Consider the following 25,831-nt stretch of genomic DNA (forward strand, 5'->3'; position numbering starts at 1 on the left):
ATACACCAAAGTTATTTGACCTCTGAAGAAAGGCAGGACACAGTAAATACTCAGAATGGATGGAATTATTGAGTAATGAGCAGGTACAGTAAAGGAAACTGTGCACTCCAACCTTAGGACACAACACAAACTGACAACTTCAGTGAGGTGGTGGAATATCCAAGACGGATAAATGCAGAAAAAAGTGTACTGTACAAGAGCAGGGAAGATGAGGAGGCGGAAAAGGAGGAGGAGAAGAAGAATAGAAGGAGAAGGAGAGGAGAGGAGGAGAAGGAGGAGGAGGAGGAGGAGGAAAGGAGGAGGAGGACGTGGAGGAGGACGAGGAGGAGGACGAGGAGGAGGGGGAGGAGGAGGAAAAGAAGGAGGAGGAGGGGGAGGGGAGGAGGAGGAAGAGAATGAAGAGGAGGAGGATGAGGAGGAAAAGGAAGGAGGTGGTGGAAATGTCAGAGAGTGCAAGTAACCTGCCCATGTTGTGCATCTTTCGCCGATAAAATCTGATTTGGAATCTAGTTTGATTAAAAGTAAGGAGATCTGAGCCAGAGAGCACCCTGGGAAGGGAACCAGATCGACACAGGAGCTGGAGGTCATCAAAGATTCTTATACCATCCTCAAAGTGCAATCGATCTGCAGGGAATGCTACAGTGTACCTCGCAAGCGGAACCCAACAAGATGCAATCTACGATAGTGTTTCTTTTCTTCCAATGACTGTCAAGCCATGCACTGCATTGGGAAACACTCTGTGGGTGAAGGGGCGTTATGCTACCATCTATTTTCTTGATAAAGTATGCCAACAAAAACTTGTTGAATGGATCAGAATGATTAAGTTTTCTTTCCCTAGTTGTACACTTCATCTTATAATAAATTTGGAGGAAAGTTGCTAGAACAATGGTCACTCTACAGCAGTGGATCAGAGGAAAAATTGTTTGCTTAAAGTACGGAGCATGTATCTGTCATTTTTCCCTTATTCACATATACCCATTACTAACAGATATCCTTAACAGTTTGATGAATGGCGGATTTCAGTTATCATCATCTGTATCTTAGGATGTTTTAGCACGCACTATGCATATTCTTGCCCATTTGATTTCACTATGCAATACCAGTATATTGACCCAAGCGCATAGGCCAATGCATTAATTCCCGTAGGCTATTGTTGTTAGTGGCAGTGCAATACACCATATTCAGCCTCGTTTGTTGCGCGAGTGCTTGCTACTGTACTAAATGCGCGAACTCTTGTTACACTACACAAGTGAGCAAACATCTTGCTACATACATAAGTGCGAGTCACTCCTTCAGTGCAGAGTCAACTTTTAGCAAAGTCTTGTAGAAGTATGTTACTTTTTACAATTTATGCCTTCTGTAGAAAATGAATACAGATACTAATAATTATATTGGATGGTTTTAATTCACAGAATACCAGAGAATAATGCACTCATTGGCCCGAATTCACGAAGGTGGTACAAATGAAACCATGGTTTAAACAATGGACAAAAACCATGGAGCGCCAAGTGTCACACGGAATATTTCGTTACGAAATTGGTCATTTTGCCGACAAAATGACCGTTTCGTGGACGAAATGTTCGTTTAGTTACAAAATGTTGTCATTTGTACCACCTTCGTGAATTCGGGCCATTAGGGTTAATATTCCCTGGTGTGTCATTTATAGCCATCCAATATAATACAAGGAAAAGTAGAAATTACGCGGTGCGTAAAATATGTCCCCGCCGGAAGTAGCATTTAGTATCAAAATGTACTATATAGGTCAAAAGATCAAGGTCAAAGGTCAAAGAAGTCAAAGGTCAACATTCTGTGTAGAAGTTTTGAAGCCCTCACCTAGTGCCATCACATAAAGCAAACGGAATCGAAATCCGGTTAGAAATGGCGAAGGAGTAGCATTTTGTAGCCAATGTACAATATAGGTAAAAAATCAAGGTCAAAGGTCAAAGAAGTCAAAGGTCAAAATTCTGTGTAGAAGTTTTGAAGCCCTCACCTAGTGCCATCACATAAAGCAAACGGAATCGAAATCGGGTTAGAAATGGCGAAGGAGTAGCATTTTGTAGCAAAATGTACAATACAGGTCAAAAATCAAGGTCAAAGGTCAAAGAAGACAAAGGTCAAAATTCTGTGTAGAAGTTTTGAAGCCCTAACCTAGTGCCATCACATAAAGCAAACGGAATCGAAATCGGGTTAGAAATGGCGAAGGAGTAGCATTTTGTAGCAAAATGTACAATATAGGTCAAAGGTCAAGGTCAAAGGTCACGACTGAAATTCTGTGTAGAAGTTTCAAAGCTCCCATGTAGTGCTATCATATAAAGCAAACAGAATCAAAATTGGCTCATAAATGACAGAGAAGTAGCAAATTGAAGATTTTGATCACACACGGACGCACACACGGACGCACGGACGGACGGACGGACACACGGACACACACACGTACGGAGCCCGTTTCATAGTCCCCTGCTCGAACTCGTTCGGCGGGGACAATAAGTGTTCAGAGTGTGAAGGTCACCGAACTCATGAACAAACAGGTGAACAGATCTGTGGATCGGTTCAATTAATTACAGCACTTGGCCATAAAGTGACTGCACCTGGAGCCATACAGGAAATACACTGCTTAATAGCACTGTGTACTTGAACAAGCATACCAGTGTTCATGAATGTTACTTGTAAACACTGTAGGCCCAAAAGCTTACAATGTAATATAAAAATACCACATGACCACATTCCAATGGAATGAGTCAGCCAACAGGTGGGGTAGTAATACAAAGGAAATATCAGACTTGTTTACAATTTCTAAAGGTATGAATTTGCTTCTATGTTGCACCTAGCAACAATTCCCCCCTTGTTTGTTTCTTCTGTGTACAATGTATGTGTGTGTGTGTGTATGTGTGTGTGTACCAATATAATTATGTGTGTGATGGGTGGATCACTCTATAAACCAGACTTTAGTTGAGATAATTCAATTTCTATGAGTGAACACAGTGCAATGCACAAGCATTACCATACAATCTCTATAATCATAAAATTTAAAAGTCATAAAAAAGCTACACCCACAGCTATTAACTGATATAATTAAATCAAATTCTTCACATCAGATTATGGCATTTTTCAGTGCAGCTGAAAGAAATGAGGGCAGAACTTTGAATGACAAGTAGGCCTACAGTAGAGTTGCATCTTGTTCACAAGTCACACACACACATTTCTGAAACAACTGGAAATACAAAATTTGATATATTTTTTTTCTATTTAACACTCCTTTTGACATATAAATTACCCAAACAGACTAGAACATATTTTTGTATAAATTTTCATAGGAGGCAAAACTTCCATCAACTCCAGAAATGTGCTAAAAAGAAATGATAGTATTGATATATAATGTATAAAGCAAAGTTAAATTGGAAACAAGTTTCACAGCAAATTTTTCATTTGATGATACTTCCCGAAACACTGTAGGCAAGTATTGAATATCAGTATATAAAACCACCACCATCACAGTCTAATAACATGATGGACATGCACATACACATACACGTATGCAATGTTATTTGGTGTCAACATTACATTTGTTTGCTAACTTTAACTGATAACTGAATTCCATTTTGTTTTCAAAATCCATCCAATTTCAAGAGTTTCATTCACTCATACATTTTTGTGTTCATTGCATTTCGTTTCCTTATCGAGGGCCAAATTATCCCCTATAAGCGGCCAATAAAGGTACAACAAATTCAGCAGAAATCTTCTATCGGCTCTTGGACTTGACGTTGGAAATTTGTTCATTGGTACATGCATAAGCATTAATGTAGATGTACTATCTCGAAGCTACTTGGTACTATGAACTTTATCCATTATACATACATTCTATACACACAGTATTCCTAGTGAGTAGTATTTGGAAAATGACAGGTTAACATCGAATAATCTGATTTTGATTACTTATTTTCAATCCATCGCCTTGGACAGTTGAAGCCCCATCTCATTTCTTTCAGCTTGCTTGGGTCATTAAGCCACCATAATGATATTATTGGCAGAAAACAGTGCTCAAGCCAAGGCACACGGGCCACTATGCAGTTTATGGACTCTGCTGTGACCACAAGACAAATCAAGTGAGCAGATTGCACAGATGATGATAGTGATAATGATGGTGATGATAATGATGATGATGATGATGATGATGGTGATGATGGTGATGATAATGATGATGATGATGATGATGATGATGGTGATGATGGTGATGATGGTGATGATGGTGATGATGGTGATGATGGTGATGATGATGATAGTGATGACAGAACTGGTGGTGATAGTGACAATGACATACAGTGCACCTGCCAAACCTGAAGCTCCACAATTAATATTAACAAATGGGAGTGAAAATTTGCAGAAATCTAGAATTTTCTTTTCTCTCTCAAACTCCATACTTCATTGTTTACACATATTTATGATGACTGAAACTCAAGATTGAATAATAAATATCCTTGATTCCTCAAAAAAATAGGTGTATTTTTAATACAAACAGTTGGCAGGCATAAAATGATGATAATGATAAGATGATGATGATTCTGATGATTCTGATGGTGATGACAGTGATGACAAATGGGTAACTGTCAAGTGCTGAGCTTTGGACACTGATGTCCTTGTGAGAAATGACTGATTGTTTCTTCAAAGAAAAGCATAACAATCTTTTAACAGATTCTCATCTCTCTCTTGCATTGACCACCAAAGTTGGGGCATGACTAGAAAAATGTTGTATTTTTGGTTTGGAGGGTTCCATGATATTTGCTCCTGCGACAATTGGGAACATATATGCTTTGACGCTACATGGAAGAGTCCTCAAAATTGCTCTCAATTTCTCAAAATATCAATGATTAAATCCTCCCACACTGAAAACGCCAAAGTACAAAAAGCTTAGGAAGCTACTGATATCAAATGGGGAGGTACAGATTGTAGTTTGAACTGAAATTTGGCAACTACAAGTGCTTTTAATATGTAAGACTACAATGTCAGATGTAATTTGGAAATAGAATCAAGAAGATATTGGAAACAAAGACTGAATATGAATTCTGTATCTCCTACACATCCCTGAAATATCAAGCTGAAGTGACTGTGACAGCATTATTGTACTGATATTCAATTCAACTCAATTCAACTCTATTTAATTCTATTTAATTCTATTTAATTCTATTCAATTCTATTCTATTCTATTTTATTTTATTGTCCATTTATGGAAATGTTTTGTTTGCATGGCGCACATACATTACTTGGGTACGGCTGTACACACATAGAATGCATACAGATCAATAAAACGTGTGATAGATATGGTAGACAAACACGTACGTACTAGAAATACACAGTCAATATAACATCAAAATCAATATCAGAAAATATATGTACACAGTATTGAAGGAAATTTAATCTGTACATGTATGAATCAACCTCTTATTGAGTGTAGGGGTATGCGTATAGTCATTGAATTTATAAATATGTATCAAATTAATATACTTAATGAATCATGAAGACTCTTTAACATTCTATAACTTTCCTATTTTTAGACATACATGTAATGTATGTTATGCATAAATACACAGATGAAACATTCCAAAAGAGCTAATTTCAGGACAGGTAGTGTATGAGCTACACTTGTACTTGTGTACACAGATGGTAGAGTGTATGAGCAGTGCGCCACTGCAGTTTTCACATACTGGCACCATTCTCCTTTTGTTTGAAGGGAAAGGGAAGATGATTTATGCAGGTAGACTAAGTCTGTATACTTGTAACATGAACCAATAATTTTATCCTTTAATACCTTGTGTCATGTATTCGCATGTATACAGCTGGTTACACTGTGGCAGCGAGGGTAAATGTCATGCCTCAAAATATAATGTATAGACTTGCCCTTGTACGCTCTAATTGAATTCTATGTTGATCTCTAAAACCAAGAAATGATTTCACACACAAGGCCTACATGTATTCCCATCTGTGTGCTATTAAAGTGTGTGTACAGTATGTCTCTTTTGTGCATACAAAAAGATATGTGTACACAAATCATCCAGAATGTCCAGGAAATATTATATATTGTAAAGTCCCTCACAAGTCCCTATTTAGCATTTCAAACCCTTGGGATGGATTATTTCGTATCTGGTAATTACCTTCCCACACCAGTCATTATCAATGTAATGTATGCCATAGTAATCCCTAGTTATTGATCTCAAACACACTCACATTGTAAGCACACAGAAACACACATCATGAACAAACACTCCACTTGTTCAAAATGCAAGTTTTCAATTTTTTTTTCCACAGTCTTTTTATTTCACTCTCTCTCTCTCTCTTTCCTAGTCTGTTTATCTCTCTACGCAGAATGATCATGAAACCAGAACAAAAGACAGCCTTCATGAGTGTTTCACCACACTTTTGACAGCGGAACAGGGTGGGGAGCTCTGTGAAGCTGTCATCCTGCGAAGTTCAACAAGGTTTTCCAGCCGTCTCAATAGGACTGTGCCATGGTACACACAATACCAATGTACAGTAATCTACACGTGTAATCGGCCAAAAGCTTTGTGTACACATGAATTCCTGGCCTTATGAAACTAAGAAAGATCAATGGAAAAAAAATAATAGTAAATGTAGGATCTACATATGTACATCTGTAAGTATAGGCAAAATTCAAATGAAGGAAGAATTTATTGATAATGCAAAATGCCTTAAAAGATCCGGTAGCATGGGGAAATATGGCAGGTCTGATTGTATCGGTTTTCATTCGCTGCCAAAAGGGGTACATTCAAAACCATGAATAGCGCCCATTTCAATGTCAGCGAATATGTGCATTGAAGTGCATGCTCATCAGTAATGGTCAGCTCTAGTCAAGATTCTTCGGTTGTGTGTGTACTGACATAGAGATCAGTGATGAGGTTGTAAACAATGCGTTACGGGAATTCTTTAATATACGCTGTACCCAAACCGGGGCCCACCTTGCCACACTCCATGAATCCCCAGGCTACAGGTCTTTAACACCACATTTAATCTGAACACAGGTCTTTAACACCACATTCAATCTGAACACAGGTCTTTAACACCACATTCAATCTGAACACCTGTTCTGGATCAGCTTATGAAGCTCTCCCTAGCGAAGTTTTCTCACTGTTGTCATGGCTCAACCCATTTGAAGACGAGTCCCGAGTATACATGCACTTAGGCAGGTGTCTAAGGGAAATGTGCGTTACAGCAAAATCAGCTCATCCTCAACAATTTAAAACTCTGATGTTTGCTTCTTTATCATTGCATAATGTAGGCCCTACACATACACTGTAGTGAACAAAATATACATAATTTCATGAGATTGCTGGGCAGGAAGTTAATGCAGAATATTTTGCTTCAACCGTTTGAATTTTTATAAGGGTCATAAAATTCATTGGCAGCCAGAGAATCAAAACTCCATAGTGTACTTCAGCTGCATCACTACCCTCATAATCACTCTCCCCGACCTCACTATAATACAATCATAACCTTTCCCCTTATTTTTTTTTTATTTCTTCCAAAATTAACAAATTTCTCAGCATTATTTTAGGACCATATACAATAGCCTGTGCAGCTCAATGAAGGACATATTGTAATAGGCCCCCTACTTGATAACAGCTTTCTAAACACCAATCCCTTCATCAAACAACATTGTAGATAATTACTGTTAAACATGATTTAATAAGGGAATCTATTCATCTATATCTATCTTAGGGAGGGGAAGAAATGAAGTGCTGACTTTTGATTGAGTGGTTTTATGGCAGTGAAACTTTGTGTTTTTTCTGACATGCACAGAATGTTATCAGGCTCCAAGGTGCTCTGTGCATGACAACAGAGCTCCCAGTTTCTAATGGCAAATGAGAATATACATGTATACAGTGTACATGTACAGCTGTATATAAATGTGAAGAGCTCAATCATACAAGATGTACAATGAAATCCGTGACCAACAAAATGCACTGTTTATGCTGTCTTAGTTCCAATTGTCAACTCACACAATACAGCCCTACCTATGTACATACTGTACTGCACCTGTGACCTTAATTTCATAACAAAAAAAAGGGGGGGGGGTTGAATCTATAGCAAAATCATTTGCATTAAATACATTACAAACCTCACCCACACACAGAAGGCCTACATGGTCGTTCCTTCGTGCATGTCAAGCTGTGAAGTCATGTGAACCAAATATTGTTCACGATGCATCTGGGTGCAGATAATGGCAGCAATCTACAAGAATCAAGTGACATTCCTCTCCTATTTGGGGCAAAGGTGACCCGAAGGTCAAACAGTCTCCATACTACTGGAACGGAATATCACGAAGAGACTAGGTATATTTTGTACACTGTTGACTGTGTGTGGTGCTGATCTGGAGTACACAATACATCAGTTTACACTAACTTCTCGCTGCATTATTCTATTGTACTCCACAGTATCATTCTGTACAAAATAAAAGCACTTAAGTATTATCTGTGAATAAAAAAAAAAAAACTGTACAAGCCAGCCAGACACAGAAAAGGAAAATAAGTCAGAATACTTAATGTACAAGTAGGCCTACTGTAAAAGTGGAAAATTTTTGTGGTGCTGAAATTTCCATGCATTTCGTGCAACCAGAAACTGGCACAAAACTAAAATCACAAGAATATTTTTGACTGCCATTATTTGTCCCAGTAGTTGATGTCTCAGTTCCATGGAATTAAAAACATACGAAACTCATCTAACCTCGCCGAGTGCAAAAAATTACTCACGCAAAAGTATCCACTTTTACAGTTATGTATCACATTTTCCTTTTCAAAGGAAAATGAAATATCATTATGATCATACAGAACAGAAGCTGCCAGATCCTACTATACAGTTTACTATTTGCTCCAACAAGAATATTGCAATTTTAACCTCTCTTCTCTGTCGCAAACACATGAAAAGAGACATGGTATGACTTTAATACAATGCTGTGTGTGGGTGGTGGAAAACTTAAGAAAGTATGATGAAAAATCTCTGTTGTACCAATAATCGTAACTGACAAATGAAATCCTTGACGCCCTTTTCCATCCAGTGATCACATCAGTTCAAGAGATTGACTTACTTGCAAAAGTACAGCAGTTTGGTCATTGGAGCTTGCATATTCTTCATTATGATTTCCCAAGTTCGTTTTGACTTCATATAAAATTCGAAAATGGATAATACATTGTTGTGATGATGATGAAAATAAAAAGCTCTAAATATGAGGCAATAGACATTGATGGATGCAATGACTATTATGCACACAGGTATGATTGATAATCAACTCTGGAAAAAAATATGAAACACCTGTAGTCACTTTTAACTGTTTTAGCAATAGGATCTACACGTAGGTGAATATCAATGTTGACAGTCAGACTGGAAATGCATGCATAAAGTTCGTACAGAGGATAATCTGTAAGGTCAATCCTGTACCGTATCTCATATCTGGAAATTTCACTTTGTGGAATTAATTCTAGAACTAAAAAACTACTTTCAAAACTAAAAAATGTAACTGAACAATAAAAAAAGACATGACAGATTGAGACAAAACCTGATGTAAGTAATAATAATTATTGACCCCATATATTGATATTTTTGTTTGCACACCTACTTTTAAGTATCAATCTGCAAAGTCTATAATGTGCTTAATATAATTTGCTGATCTTTTACCAGGGATTGAGGTAGGTTTTATTGAAGGTCTATAAAATTCAATATTCTACTAAATAAGACAAAAATCATTATGATTTCAACATTCTTTCAGTAATTCTTAACACAGATAATACAGTACATTGTAATTTAATAGCAGACTTTCAACATCACAAGTGTCTACCTTACTGGTGAGGCAGTGCAACATTTTCTAGACACACAATTAGAGGAATTTGTTGCAGTCAGGTACATGTACAAGACAAATTTTCTTGTCCATCATCCATCAGTCCATCTTGCATAGCTGTATTACACAGCAAGAGTCTGACATCTGAAGACTAAGTTCAGTGCAGGTGATGCGGGGTGAGACAAGATGCCACTCCAGCAAATCGCAGCTAAATCCTGTCACATGTCAGAGTCACTCGGTGGGGCTAAGCCAGGCTACGTGCTCGGTCTACGTTAACATCGTCCTCTCTTTCCCTGCTTCAAAGCGTTTCTCTACTGTATGACTATTGCATTTCCAGGGCTTAAAGTCCGTGAGAGACAACCGATGAAAAGCTGACAATGTATCGAGTTGAACGCCAACAAAAAGTAAAGACACCTTGAGTGTGTTTATCAACTCACCTCTGGCACAGAAATTAAGGTTTCCACACAACTTTTAGGGAGTTCTGGGCAGCTGCACAAACTTTATTTTTCCACACTTGATTTTCAAACATAAATTGTATACATACGATTGTACTAAGTACTGTACATTTACCATCCTTAGAATAGAGATGAACGTGATGGAATGAACTATTTTTTTTTCATCAACTATGTACACATTACCACCAAATGCAACTATAGTACAAATACTGTATGTGTCCCAAGGAAATGGGTAGCAGTGTCACATGAAAGATATTGTCTGTACATCTTAACAGCTTGCTAGGTAATCTGTTGGAATATTGTCTACACAAAATCGGAGTTAGCATGCCTGTCATCTACAAAGACCTTATATTACCTACACTTCACTAAAAAACAACAACTACAACAAGGAACTTATATCATCATCTATAAGCGTATGGTTAAACCTACAATGTACATGTACAACTGCATACAATATTGTAGTTAACTGTCTTCCTATTAATAACACTGCAACTGATTTATTTCATAGACAGCAGTGCAGCACAAATAGCAGGACCATTGCAGCACACATGGAAGACATTTCTTATCAACACAGAAGGCTACAAAATATATTTTTATTGTACACTTGTACCATGCCCTGTCAGCCAGGTTTTTGTATGGATACCATTAAATTCTGACAAGGGAGCTAGACCTTGAAGAAAGCCATCTTCACCCATGTAACCTTTTGATCTTCCAAATGTTGTTTTTTTCATGACTGCAATACAACATTTTCAGGCAAATACATGTAGAGCACAAAACTGGCTTAATATCTTCTATGCATACATGTACAAGTGTAGGTACAGTACATGTATCATTCTAAGTCACTGTGGATAAAAAATATGTCAAGTGATCTCAATTTTTTGTCCAGATGTATTTCTGATTTGCCTTAACAGGTGACACAGAAAGAGATAAGAATTTGTTGTTTGTGCAATCTACACATCATGGCAAAGAATTGTTTGCTACATATATGGATTACACAGGTCAATTATCTTAACAGGTGCTGCTATTGTTTTAAATACTCCACATGTAACAGAGCTCTATCAGAATACCAAACTACAACTGTAATCAACTTCTGAGATTTCCTCATGTACCCAATTTCCAGTGTGGAAATGTTTTGCCTATATCCAGCAATCTGATACCAACATAAAAACAAATTATTCATAAAAACAAATTATTCATAAAAACAAATTATTCAAATATTTAGCTCAATATCATAATATTAGTTATGCTAGTTTATATTATAAAATGGGTTCAAGAATGTAGCCAATAGGAAGCGCTGAAATGAGTCACGTGTGCTTTGGTTACTCAGTCCCATTGCACTGCGTGTTAAATCCTATTGCTGATCGTCTGTGCGCGCGGCGGCTCCTTTGAATTGCATGCATACGCGCTGTCAATCCTGTAAAAAACTTCTAGTTCGGACTGCCGGCCGGCCGGCCTTTCTTCCCTTGTGCATGACATGTGTGGCGTACGTATCATACGTACAGTGTACAGTAGACGAAGCGTTGTGGGACCAGACGCGTACATGGAGTCACTTTGAAGGGCAAATCCAACGATTTAGCAGGTTAATTCTCACGCCGTTTTCAGAGTATGTTGTCTACATGTAGGCCTACAACAGTATATGAGGAGTCTATATCAAGTCTTTAAGGTAAAGGGTGCATATTCTATGTAAAATAAGTAAGTTTTCATGCGGGAACTTAGGTGTCCGGAAACCCAACCCCCCATCATACTTACACCAACTATTGTATATATGTGCGGGATTTCTGAGTGCGACGTGCGTAAATGTTTGGGACAAACATCTTCGGACGTCTTGACCCAGAAAGGTACGTGAAAAACGCTGAAAAATGCTGTTAGTTTTCGAATTTTCGACTCATTTTATAAAACAAATGATGCACAGAATTACTAACGCACTCTATCCTGCACATCATTTGTATAATACTACTCTTACAAATTCATCTTAATGGACCGAGTGAATAGACCTACATGTATTTTTTAAAAAAAAGGACTGCTGGCTTTTAAAAGAAGACTTTGCTAATGTTTTTGCTTAAAACATTACACTAAACTGGATACGTGTAGATAGCATTATAACAGTGTTTACAGAATTCATGAATTACAGCGTACACTTCAAATTCCATATGCCTTTATCTAGTGCATTTAATGATAGGCATACAATGACTGATTATTACTTCCTCAATTTCAATAGCAGGTAAGATGTATCAATAACAGTAAAGCACCTGTGAGCATGCATGAACAGTAGGTATAATAGACAAGCTATATTTTCATGTACGTATGTTACATGCACAGTGGTTGTGACTGGGTGCATGCGGCAATACATCACTCAACTTTGCAATGACTGAATCGAGTGATCGATTCATTTGTATCATTATAAAGCGTCTACCCGGTTCTTGTCAAAAGATTGCACAGATGTCCTTTTGTGGAGGCAGTTAGATATTTTTTTTTTTTTTTAGATAAAGATATTTGTGATGTGTTTGTGAGTGGTGCACAAATGTATGTATTTGTCACACAGGAAAAACAATGTCCTTGCCCAGCTGTAAACCTCTCTCCTATTCCATTGAGGGCGGGCTGATTTTGTTAGAATACGCATTTCCCAAAGACATCTGCCCAAGTATACTCGGGACTCATCCTCAACAGATTAAAATTGCACTTTAGTGTCTACTTTTATGGTACATGAGCTAAAACTAAAACATGTTTGGTGTGTAACTGCAAATACTTGAAGCTTCCATTGTACTTAGTTTTTAATTTACACAAGGACTGGAATTCTGGCACATGTGGACTTGCATATCTGAATCAGTGGGTAGGCACCCTACATGTATATCATGCATTATGATACCAAAACAGCAGTTTCAGCAATGCTGTTAAAACAATTCTACTCCCCGATATGCACCATGTAGGTCCATACAAAACAGAAGGAATGCTGCACACAAGTAAATGTACAAGTATGTGATTCACTCCGCTTTGTAAACAAAGATTCTTGATTAACCTGGAGAATTCTGTGGGACAAAATTTGTCCTGTAGTTATACAGTCAGAGGAAGTCAGCCTTAATTGACCTCTGACCCCGGTTGTTTGCATATTTGCATTGTGAGACCCCGGTTCCTCTGTCCACACAATGCTGTGTCAAACATCGCTTCGAACGACATTTCTGGCCCATTGAATATCCACAGTGCCACAATTTGAGCAAACAGCGAGACCACTATTTCTCACTCTCTGTGGACCACCAGACAGCAGAGCAGCCACAGAAAAACCCATTTTCTCCCCCAAACTTTTGGGTGTAGTATGCACCATTCTTCCTCTATCACTCAGGTACATGTACATGTAACTATTTTGTCTCTCAGAACATCAAATACACACAAATGCAGGTTTGAACATACTTTGTATCATATACTGCTATAAAGTGCTGCATCAAACATTTTGAATATTATGCATACATAAAAATTGTACAGTGTAGACACAGCAAAGCAGAATAGCCATGCACTATACAATTCAAGCATGTCATTTTGCAAGTATTCATCATACTGTACACGTACACGTGTACACGTACATTGTAGATCACCCACCATGCAAAGTTTAATGCTCATCTTACCCATACCATGAATATGTCCACTTGAAGTTGTGTTTATATTTGAATGTATACATTGGCTCATATGACAACAGGCCTGTCAAACCAATTTGGCATAACATACGCACAAAGCATGTAGGTTATAATACAGAATGGGAGACCATTTAAAATCATTTTACAAAGTATGTGTACATGTACAGTCTAGGCAACCCCTTATATGGGAGTAGGTACACATTGTACTTGAATAACAAAAACAGCAACACTGGTGTAACCTTCACGCTCCTACACTAGAGTCCACGCACTGGCAAATATGCACAAACAATGCACAAGGAGACATACCTGCACATTTATCAGTTGTTAGGTGAATTTTGCATGAACTGCAGAATACACAATCATAAACAGTTCAGCATAAGATGCACCCATGCAAATGGGTTGCTGACCAGAGAAAATGAGGCCTCATAATGTGAAAGCACTACAGTAATGCCCTTCAGATCTCAATTTTCATGCACAGTATCTACAGTGTCTTTGTGCTGATTTGTACTGATGTGTTGATGACTTCATTACTGTGTTTAACTTAAGTCACACAATGTAATTTTGTTGTTATCACTCAGGAATATGATATTCAATACAGAAATTATTTTGTTCGGTAAACATTGCCATATTCAAGAGTGCAATACTCCCCCTCCCCCCCCCCCCCCCCCCCCCCCCCCCCCCCCCGAATCAACATTACCTACATTTTGTATTAATGTAGTCTCTTTTATAGTAGTTTGACAGAATGACAGTGTTTTTTTTTGTTTTTGAGGGTGAGGACAATCTACATGTGCTCTTGTTCATGCTCTTCCTATGGCTGACAAGGAGAGCTATTAAAAAAAAAGTCACCTATTTCTCTCATTGTTTTTTGCCATCTGAATTCTTTGATACTACTTTACCATACAACACCGTGGCCGAGGTCACCCTGAACTTTATTCATTCACTCATATCCGGGTTGATACCATTTTTGGATTCAATGAATGCAGAAATATTCACACATTTCAGGCGAGGTTTGAGGAAAATTGGAAATTCCTTTCCGATGAAAGGATGGTACACACTATCATGTATTCCCTTGACTTGTTACTACATTGTACGTTACAGGGTAATATCATTCTCCCTGCCCTCTGAATAAGGGAAGTCATGGGCTCTGTAATCATGCTCGAAAAATTAAAATATGTAGCATTCTCCTCACATTTTCATCATATCATTCCCCAGCTGTGACATTATACATTTTTGTAGAATTATTCTCCAGTGATGAGGCACATGGTTTGAACCAAAACTTTGAAATTCTAAACTTTAAAACGGATTGTCAAATTTCCTCAAATTTCACTGGAAATTTGTTCTTCAAATATCTCTGCATTTACTGAACCCATCTATTTGAGGCTTATTCCCCTTTAAATATAGTTTTTATGACCCCTCCTCAAATGGGAAAGCTTTCGTTTAAAACAATTGAAATGTTCAAAAAATAAATACTTTTTGCATGAAAGTATGCATTAAATTTAAGTAAAGGAGGTACAAGTAAGCTGCCACTCAAAAGAACACACTGCATATTGTTTTCTCCCTGAATTAATGTGTAAGTGCAATTCCGAGAAATCTATAAGCATTGACGTGTATCTAACACAAACACAGCAGTAGAAGACGAGAAAGCATGAGAAAAAGGATGAGGGAGTTTCGGTACATGACAATGACGCAAAGAAAACAAAAAGAGAGTTATAATGACACTTCTCACATTGCCGGAAATGGGTATGTCACCAGGATGTTGCAGTGACATGAATACAATTATTCCATGAACTAGAGTACTTACCAACAGAGCTTCATAATTAAGGAGACTTCTTGTGTCCTTAATTCTCTCCTCCAACAACTGGTATCTCTGTGTCAAAGACATCTTGGATGGAAGTCTTGCCTCGATACTCCCTCAGTAATATCCAGGAAGAAACTTACACCAGTGTGTCATACAGATGTTAATAAATCCAAAAGTTTAAGTGCGCCACTCTGGCGACTTTTTGTTGCTTGCCAAGTTCTCCGGTGACTGCCGAGAGACAGGCAAAAATTGGTAAACTCCCGCGTCGTCAAAAGTTGTGGTGGCTTACGCAGTGACTTTGAAAAATATCTGAAAGATGATGGCAAAAGCAAGAATCACAGTTAAAATGTGACAAAACAAACAAAACAGTGATAAACCCCTTTGATTAGCTTTGTCAAACAGCTCACAGAATTAAAAAAAAATCACTAAATTCTCAAGATTTTACAATGTGTCGCAATGTGTGTCACACACAACATTAGTGTACACCTGCACCTCTACAAAAGTAAACAGGATTGTACTTCCTAGAATACACTACAAGCTTTAAACAGAAAGCATGAGGATGTATGAACATAAAATCACATCAAAGATTTAGAAGTCATATATCGAGTAAAACACTATTCTCACTACTTTCTCATGTGACTTGAAGATTGTTGTATCCTGTGTACAGTGTACTCTGTAATGCCAGATTATGCAGGCGTCATTACGTATTCATATACTTCTGCAGATGGTTCTCTTCACAACTGTTACAATTTTGCCTCCTGGAATTTGGATCAGGGATCCTTTTTTTACAATTTATTTCATGGCACTTGAAGTATCAAAATCAAAGTTTTGATAGTCAACTCTACAATATGCACCTAGGTAATACCATCCTGAAATAGCCTTCTTCAAGATATGAAAAAACATGCACTGAAATATTTGTATGAAAACAATGATGCACTGTTATAAACATACACTCTTATAAAATAACTACCAGAGGATTCTTAAAGGAATTCAAAGTTTATTTGATGAAAATCGGGTTTTGGAATGACTTAGACATCCAAAAGCAAAGTAAAACAAAGCGATCATAGTAAAAGGTGGGTCTAACCTTTTATTAGGATTGCTCTGTTTGGATATCTCAGCCATTTCAAAACTAATTTTCATTAAATAAATGTTGAATTCCTCTTGCATTACATGTTCTTTCACATTTCATAAGAGGTTTCTCATTATCTCAACAAAAATGTTAGAAACCTAAAGCTAGGTCTCAACCAAAACTATATTCCCTTCAAACTGTAACCATATCCATAGATGTACATATTTTTCTAACTCAATGGAAGGTTGTCATTCTGATGATTTCAATGTGGTACAAAAATTACTTTCAATAAAACTGACCAGTTTGTGACACTGTACATGCATCTTTGCTGAGGCTTATTTTCTTTTATTTTTAATTGTGTTCCAAGCAAGCAAAAACATGGCCACATTTTTTCTATCTTATGCTTTTGACCAGGTAAATATAAAGAGAGATCAAATAAGATTGTATTGCACAGGAATTACCTAAATACTCTCATACAAAAACACTATGAAGTGTATAGTTTGATGGTCATCAGTTTTGCCCTGATGTTCAAACGAAGGTTCTACGGTACATGAGTGTAGTGAAATTTAAAGGCATGATTTACCATTTGCAGATGAAACAAAAACCCAGCCTTGTATTTCAGGCTTTATCACAAAATTCTTATATGGTAGGATGTTTTGTGATACAACAGACCTACTTATGCATCAAATGTGATATGAAAATTTTGGAAATGACTGCTCCCAAAGGTGAACTGGATTAAGCTCTGGTAATGCGGGCAAACATGGGTGGTCCGACTGAAATCACTGCCTACTGGGGGCACTCACCGTGTGTACAGAATGAGAACCCTCATCCAATAATGCTTCCAAGACTATTGCAGCTAACATTTAATATTTTGTAATGTGTACATTTTCACGTTTGTGCTCAACTAAACTGCAGCAAAAATAGCAACACACAAATTATATTGGAGATTGGATACACAGATACAGCTGTACCCTAATCTCTCAAATCATAAGCATGCAAATTTTAATGAAACTGGCCAAGCACCATAAATCTAGGAATTTACACTGAATATTTCCTCTTTTGCAGGTAGAACACAACATATCAGTTTACAATGTATATTTGTGTGGGTCTCTTTCTCTTTCTTTCTTCCTTTTTGTTTTTTACTTCAAGTGGTCTAAATTCACTCCACCAAACCAATCTCAATTGACAGTTAAAAAAAAGACTATCACTGCAAGCATTGCATTCTTCTTGGTTCATGTTCCTTTACCATGCCTACGCTCAAGAAGGTATGGTCACTTTGACAATAGTTTAAACGACAGGTTGGATACCAGGTGATACAACTTAAAATCTGAAAACTGGTGATATCCACTTCATCTGCAGAAAAGGAAAGAGAAATGGCTCAAGCAAACTCCCTAATTAGACCGCCCCCATTTTATATTTTTATCAGAGTGGGTTCTACAGTGTATAAAAATATGCATGCATTTATATTTATGCTATTTTGATTAATGACATGGTATCCTACAAAACCAATAAGTTCAAATGTTAATTGTTAAATTTCCTTCTTTTTTAAAATTTTTACCAGAGCAACTCCAGAGTCAGAGATATGAATGCAAACATACATGACTGTTGACCGAGAAAGATCAGTCTGTATCTGGTCGTCGGAGATGTATGTTCTGCGGAGACTGCGTTTGGCTTCATTGAATCCCCACCCAGAGGAGAGCCGATAATGTAAAAAAAAAAAAAAAAAAAAGAAAGAATGAAAGACTCCTCCGGACAGACAGATTTTGCCTAACATGAATGTTGCCAGGACCGTCCCCAATAATTAGCACTCAACTTTATGGACATTTTTACCACTATGATTATATGAAGTCAAAACATCATCCTGTATCGGAAACCACACAGATTTGGATGGCTTCCACGATATGGATTACCTTGCTGCAAGTTGCTGGTGAGTTTCGTAGCGGGGGTCATTCAATCTACGTTTTGAGGAGCTAGATAGCTGCGAGCGGTGTATGGCTTGCTCTGGCAGCCAGCGCCGCACAGCGGTAAAAACGGTAGGGAACGGTGTACTTCCGCGTTTACGAGGTTACAATACGAATCAGATATCATTCGGACGGATGGGCTGGCTGGTCTTAAAATAACAAAGGCGAGTTGAACAAAAGTTGGTATCGTATGGGAACAGACATTATCTGCAAAAACATAATCCTCAAATCAATATCACAATAAATCAGCTTGATGTAAATATGCCGATAAGTATAGGTGCTACGTTACTTATGACAGTTCGCTGTCAAACTTGGAAAGTAGTGCACCTGTCTGTGTGCAGAGCAGAGGACCGAAGCGCCAAGAATTCTGCACGCTAGCGCCTTTGCGATGTCTTTGGCCTCCAGTGCGCCGCCCGGTGATATGATACGCTCGTCGGACACAAATGCACTGGTGCCGATTGGTAGTGGTATACAGTTCACGAACCCAGTTCGTATCTTCGCTAAAAGAGCCCAAACTAACAGTATAATGAACACTAATGAATTATATTTGTATGTACCTGGAAATACAGGGAATGAAATATACTTACAATGTTTTGAACGAAACTGTCGACAAAAGGATCACGTCAAATGTGATGTCTTTTCAACTGGTTATCCTCGCCATTTTCGCCCACGGTTAGTGTGGGAAAAATGGCTGCGAAGAGCGAATAGCGCTACAGCTAGCTACCAGTATGTGATTTCGCTCGCACTCTCTACATACAAAGAGCAACTAGCTTGCATGCATCATGCAGGACTAGCCTCCGCCTGTTTGTAGTCACCGGTACCGCCGCGCCGCCGCCACCGTACGTACTCAGTATACTGCGTAAACGCATCGCACATCAATGAACAGAAGCGAATTGTGTGCGTGTACTGTACTAGCAAATCTCACACACAGCTCCGTCACTTCAATCAAAGAATCAACGTTTTATGAATGAATAGCACACACGCACGCACGCACATCGAGATAAAGATATCGGAGGATACCCACTGACTTCTCGATGGTGAACGGACGGGCGAGAAGTCTTGAACCATGAGCCTACAGGTCCTTGAACCAAGGGATGGGTGGAGCCAATATCACTTTATCGGAGAGCCGTACAATTTATATATACAGTGTACATATTTTTTAGAGCACGAACAAGCTCCGAAAAAGGAGTTGCAGATAAAATCATTGCCCATGGGTGTATGCAAGGGGGGGTCGGGAGGGTCGTACGACCCCCCCCCCCAAATTTTCAAGAGGTCCACTTTTTGTAAATGACATTTTTTTTTAGGGCTTTTTACTCTATATAGGCCTACAACAGGAAAAAAAAATGTGACCAGGTGGTGTTCCAGCAAATTGTCAAAAACCTCGTAAATTTCGTAACTTAGTTTTAGTATGCCATAATTTACCTTATTTCTAAGCTGCACTGCCATGCCGAAAAAGTCACTTTTGTATGCACCAAATTGCCCCATTTTAAGATATAGAATTCAAAAACTCCCTACCGTGGAAGGGGGGACACCCCCCTCCCACACCCTCCCCCCGCTCGGTCGCTCCGCTCCCTCGCAAAGGTAAAGGTCCAAAAATTTTGGTTACGACCCCCCCAGAAAAAATCCTGGATACACCCCTGTTGCCTCAAACAATTTAGTTTTAAATTTCGGAAAAACTGCAGAATTAAGCCAAAAATTCTTCGACGAACTACACTTGAACGTTGCATATAATTAAGTATCCAGTACGATAAGAGATTACTGAGAATGACAGATACATCAATGATTAACCAGGGCTCGACACTAACGGTGGCCCGGTGGCCCGGGGCCACCAAAAATGAAAGTCGGGCCACCAAATTTCAAAAAAGGGCAAATTTGGTGGCCCGCCTCGGGCCACCAAAATTTTTTGAAAAGTATGTCAATAAATTCATAACTTTTTGCGCCGGAAATTAGCAGTTAAATTTGTTCAAAGGATGGATGAAAAGGACTGAATGAATGCCTGAGAGTGAGTGTTGCAAGTTTGTTGAAGTTTATTTATGAGCGGATATGTCCAACTTCTAATTCTTACTATCATAAATCTTAAATATTTGACTCATTAAAAAAAGAAGGACTTTTAATGTTTTTTATTGTTGTTTTTTCGGTACACCAAATTTTTCTCTTGGGCCACCAAAAATTTGAAATTTAGGATTTTGGTGGCCCCATTGGGCCACCAAACAAAAAAGTTAGTGTCGAGCCATGGATTAACTCAACGATCAATTCACTTTCCATCTATTCAATTTAGTCGATGCTCTGCCTGTGACAGAAGGATTAATTCATCCTATCTCTCAGCAAACGTAAGCCCATCTAAAAGAGGCATAATCATTGTGTCATTATAAGAATGCGATCAACAAACAGAACTCAACTCACACGGGACAGACAACCACAAAACAAACAGAGCAGACAACCGATAAGAAACAACTTGACAATGGCGTAAACTTTCCTGGCCAAGCGTGTGTCATTCCAACTTGAGGATATCTATTGGTACAATGCCCTTTTGGAAACGGCATAAAAGGTCATTCTGGCAATCAATTTATAAATTATCCTCCCCTCCTTCCCAATGAACCATCCCGTTGAACGGATCTCCCAAACCCCTCATTGCGCGGCTGGAGGGTGGGATGCATGCATATCATCCAAACGGGGAGGGTTGGAGGAGTGCACAATGGCGACGCGATTGTATAGGCCTTTTTCTGCATGGTTGAGACGGGGATTCAGGTTTTAACTTTTTACGAGACCTGATTGCAAACCGCTTACGTGAAACATTAAAAAGCATACGATTCGAAGAGCAGTTCAATTTGATGAAAATCGGGTTTGAAATGGCTGAGATATCCAAAAACAAAGTGGTCCTATAGGTGGGTCCCATGTACCTTTTGTTAGGACTACTTGTTTTACTTTTGGTTTGATGTCTCAGCCATCTCATAACCGATTTTATCAGCTAAACAATATATTGCTCTTAGAATCATATGATCTTTAATGTTTCGTATGTATAAGTTGTTTCTATACCAACATTATCTCACAAAAAGTTAAAACCTGAATCCTAATCTCAACCAGAACTATGCTAGAAGCGGATTCAGGAATTCCGTGAAAAATGTTTCTGGCGCCACTTCCGGGTTTAATCAGCTGACAAGCCAAAGGCTTCAGCGCAATTTTCTCCAGGGATTGATCCATGAATTCTGTGAAGGGGGTGCATTTATTTCTGGTGCCACTTCATGGTTTAATCAGCTGACCAAAAAAAAAAAAAAAAAAAAAAAAGGTCACTTCCGGGTTTCATCGGCTGATGAAGAGCAAACAAAAAACAAAACGAAACGAAACCAAAAAACCCACACACACATCCATTTTTGGATCCACGCCACTGCCGCTTTCATTTTGTCTCTTTTTATTTATAAAATTAAAGGGGTGCGTGCCCGCCCCCCCCCCCCCCCCCCCCCCCCGTTCCGCAACTGTACTAAAATCCATGCTTCAGAGTTGACTCAGGAAGGTGGACCTCACTGGTTGGCTCCATGACATTTGGTCCTGCGACAGTTCCTCCCATGAATCAATTAATTAAATTGAAATTGGATGAAATATCTGCACGCTATCATATCGTATAAGCCAAACATAAATTCTACCCACAAACATAACCCTTACCCTAGAACCCTATAATCCTTACATCAAACTAAACCTAAATCCCTGCAACCCGAGAAAGACCGGCATAATTTAGTGTCGCACAATGTCGTGTCACCTCTGAATGGTTGACTCTTTATAGCAATTACGGTATAAATATTTATATTACTTAACAAACGGAACGATCGAACGTTCTACCGTCGTTAAATTTTGATACAATTAAAAAGGAATTGTAAAGTGTTGTTGTTATTGTTGTTTTCGCGAAAGAATAATACTATGTCAGCCACAATTCCGCCAATGCAATTGAAACGAAATTGTTGATACTTACCTCGTGAGTGTCCCCCGTACAGGCCTGAAAAGATTAAAGGAGACAAAAATATAGCACCATGCTGCCACAACGTATGGCTGAATAAACGCAACGCCTTTGTTTTTCTTTTCTTTTTTGTCAAGGAGGATAATGTTAAAGTTTGCAAAGAAATATTCATAACATGCCATTGTCGCCTCATTTTATAATCAACATTAGGCCTATAGTGCATAGCGTCTGTTTCGAAACAGTGTGTAAACCAGTAAAGATTCCACTAACTGCCTTGTTTTACACTTTCTTTGTGAAACGTAAACTGTTAAATTCTGTTTGTTTTGATCTTTACAATCTACAACTTCAGTGGAGTGAAGCATCCATGCATATAATTTCTATATATACACACTTTGGTATCCATTTTGAGCATATAATTTTCCGTTCGTATATATCTTGTGATGTGTTTTCTTGATATTTGCATAATGTAAAAATAGAATTAAAAGCACCTTCCTTTGTTTTCTTCCACCATCACTGCATCATCTCCTTCCTCTTCTTTTTCTTTCTCCATTTATTTTTCTTCAATTTTTTCTTTGAACTCCTTCTCTCCCTCATCGTTATTTTTATTCTCCTAATATGTACGCCCTTAATTCTCATTCTCCTTTTCCTCTTTCTTCTCCTCTTTTAATTTTATCATCATCTTCTTCCTCCTCCTCCTTCTTCAGTCATCATGTCTTTCCTGTATATGCCATCATTCACTTCTGCCTCTTAATTCTAGGGATATTGAGAAGGAAAAGTCTACCTTGTTTCCCGCTCAGTGTCTGTCTGTCTTCAAGCTGCGTGGGTGAGTTCGATGGAGCTATTGGTTACCGCACTGGGGTCATCAAACAAGCCTGACACCCATTCTATACTTCATAATATAAATGCTGCTGTCCAATCAACTTTCTTTCTGTTGTTCGCCAGTCTTCATTTTGCAGGGACTTTGTGTTTGTTTGTTTGTTTGTTTGTTTATTTATTTATTTATTTATTTATTTATCTATTTATTTGTTTGTTTGTTTGTTTGTTTGTTTGTTTGTATGTTAGGCTCCCGGATTGGGGGTGGGGGTGGGAGGGGGCGGAGAGGTCAAGGGTCAATGGTACCCCTCCCGTAATCTAAGGGCGGAACCTTTTGCATCGTCGTGGGTGTAGTAATTTATTTTCAGATTTCCTTTTTCTCGATAAAATGGGCAAAGGGGGATGCAGACCACCCCCCACCCCACCCCCCCCCCCCCCTTCCGTGGCCCCTGTTTTGGGGTTGGGACTCCTGTGCATGTCCACGGATCTCTTCAGTGGGCTGCCTATTCCAGTCAGATTCAGTCACTGAGCTCTGTCGTCAAGTGATGGCGCACTTCACGACAGGAAGAAGGGACAAGTTGCAGTAACTTTTAGTCTTTCCCTCGTTCTCTCTCCTCTCCCTGTCTCTGGGTCCCTCCCTATGCCCCCCCCCCCCTCTCTCTCTCTCTCTCTCTCTCTCTCTCTCTCTCTCTCTCTCTCTCTCTCTCTCTCCCACTGCCTGATACGGAGACAGACTAGTACAATGTACAATGTACTCTAGGCGTTCGCGGTATCGGTGCCCCATCAATGTCTGTTTCAAAAGCTTTCTCAATCACCTCCATTTCTTCATATCTTTATATAATACCTCCCTCTGTTATCAATTCATTTGGAATGCAGCTGCAGACATCTGTCGTCCTTCCTCTGCCCCTCTTTTCCTCTTTCTTTCTTGTCCATGCAAGGTTTTCCAGACAGTCTTGTCTTATCACATGCAAAAAATCAAATGACCACATTCTTTGGTAGACTTTTGAAAAAAAAAGTGGTAAACTATAAAAAAGAACTTCAAAAGTAAAAAAAGGGGCATAATAAACAAACAAACAACATATACTTTATACCATGTAACGAGTTTGCATCTTTTCAATTTGAAATCAGGATATAATTGCAGAGGATCATTAACTGAAGTAAATGTATTCCTTTTATTCGAATTCATATTACATTAAATTCACCAAAGTCATACAATAAGACTGCAATATTGTAACAGGAACTAAAATTGATGCTGCATTTCCGTTAAAAAAAGACTATAAGATACTTTCTATATCAAACAGATTGCTAAATGTTTATCATGATTTGACCTTCATAGTAAAAACCTTTAGGTCCTAAAGTTCATGAACAGTCATATAATGTGTTGTTTGAAGGTTTGCATGGTGAAGTAAATGAGGAAGAAAGATTTGCGGTGACACCATGTGTATGTAGTCCTTAATCGGATCGCTGTTTGGCAGAAGAGCCTAGAAAGAGGAGAAACGAAGTCATATAATTGTCACATTATATGCAAATAAGATGAGATAATGACATAATCGCCCTCCTAGCCTCTCATTGGCTAGCAGACAAATCTATACGCTAAACATAGCAACGATTTTGATAGGAAAACGTGTCAGTTGCTATGTAGATTATCGACCAAGATCTTATTTTTATGATAATATCTTTGTGAATAATTCAAGGGAGGAGAGTTCTGTGTTAATGACAATACATCAGCTAATCAGTGTTTACTTTCAATATCAGCTGGTGAAAACACGAGAACTTTGAAACTTCCAAAACACTGATTTCAAACGTTTATTTCACATTACTATAATTTTTGTATAAAACTTGCAGAACTAACTGTTCGTCTGGCTTTTAATATGCACCATTTAATTCAATTTTACTGAGCACACTGTGCAAGGCCATATGGACTGAGTGAAAGCAGCAATTTTCGTAGAACACCTAAGTGAAAGTTACATGAAGATCAGACAATTGATTCAAAAGTTATGAATTTTCAAAGTTTCGGTGCCGTCATCCCTGGATAAGAAGGAGACTACCACACTTCATGATGACATTATGGACAACAGCAAAAAGAAAATAATAAGGAAAATTAAACATTTTCACTTTTTTATCATAATGAAAAAGCACTTGACTTACATCTCTCAGAAAACAGGGGGAATAACCCTAAACATACTTATGTCAGTAACAAGTCGATGGAATGTATGTATACTTTTCACTAGATTAAATTTTGTGGAATTCTCGTTACATGGTTTTATTGTTGTGCATAGGGCCTTATGACATCGCAAAGTGCAATAGTCTCCTTATACA

At 38.3% G+C, this 25,831-nt stretch overlaps 1 protein-coding gene across 1 annotated transcript in view; it reads right to left on the reverse strand.

Annotated features, from left to right (window-relative positions):
- LOC139721621 (rho-associated protein kinase 2-like) overlaps positions 1 to 19,493 on the reverse strand; it is a 132,412-nt gene extending 112,919 nt beyond the window's left edge. Inside the window, exons 1-2 of the mRNA XM_071632956.1 lie at positions 19,338 to 19,493; positions 15,724 to 16,029 (exon numbers count right to left, since the gene is read on the reverse strand). Of these exons, the coding sequence (XP_071489057.1) occupies positions 15,724 to 15,804 (81 nt within the window). The 5' untranslated portion in view covers positions 15,805 to 16,029; positions 19,338 to 19,493. The remainder of the gene's footprint in view (positions 1 to 15,723; positions 16,030 to 19,337) is intronic.
- Positions 19,494 to 25,831: the final 6,338 nt, after the last annotated feature.

The sequence above is a fragment of the Diadema antillarum genome, unplaced genomic scaffold (genome assembly GCF_040938485.1).
Source record: "Diadema antillarum isolate AM-2024a unplaced genomic scaffold, OU_Dant_1.0 scf00000014, whole genome shotgun sequence".
Taxonomy (NCBI): domain Eukaryota; kingdom Metazoa; phylum Echinodermata; class Echinoidea; order Diadematoida; family Diadematidae; genus Diadema; species Diadema antillarum.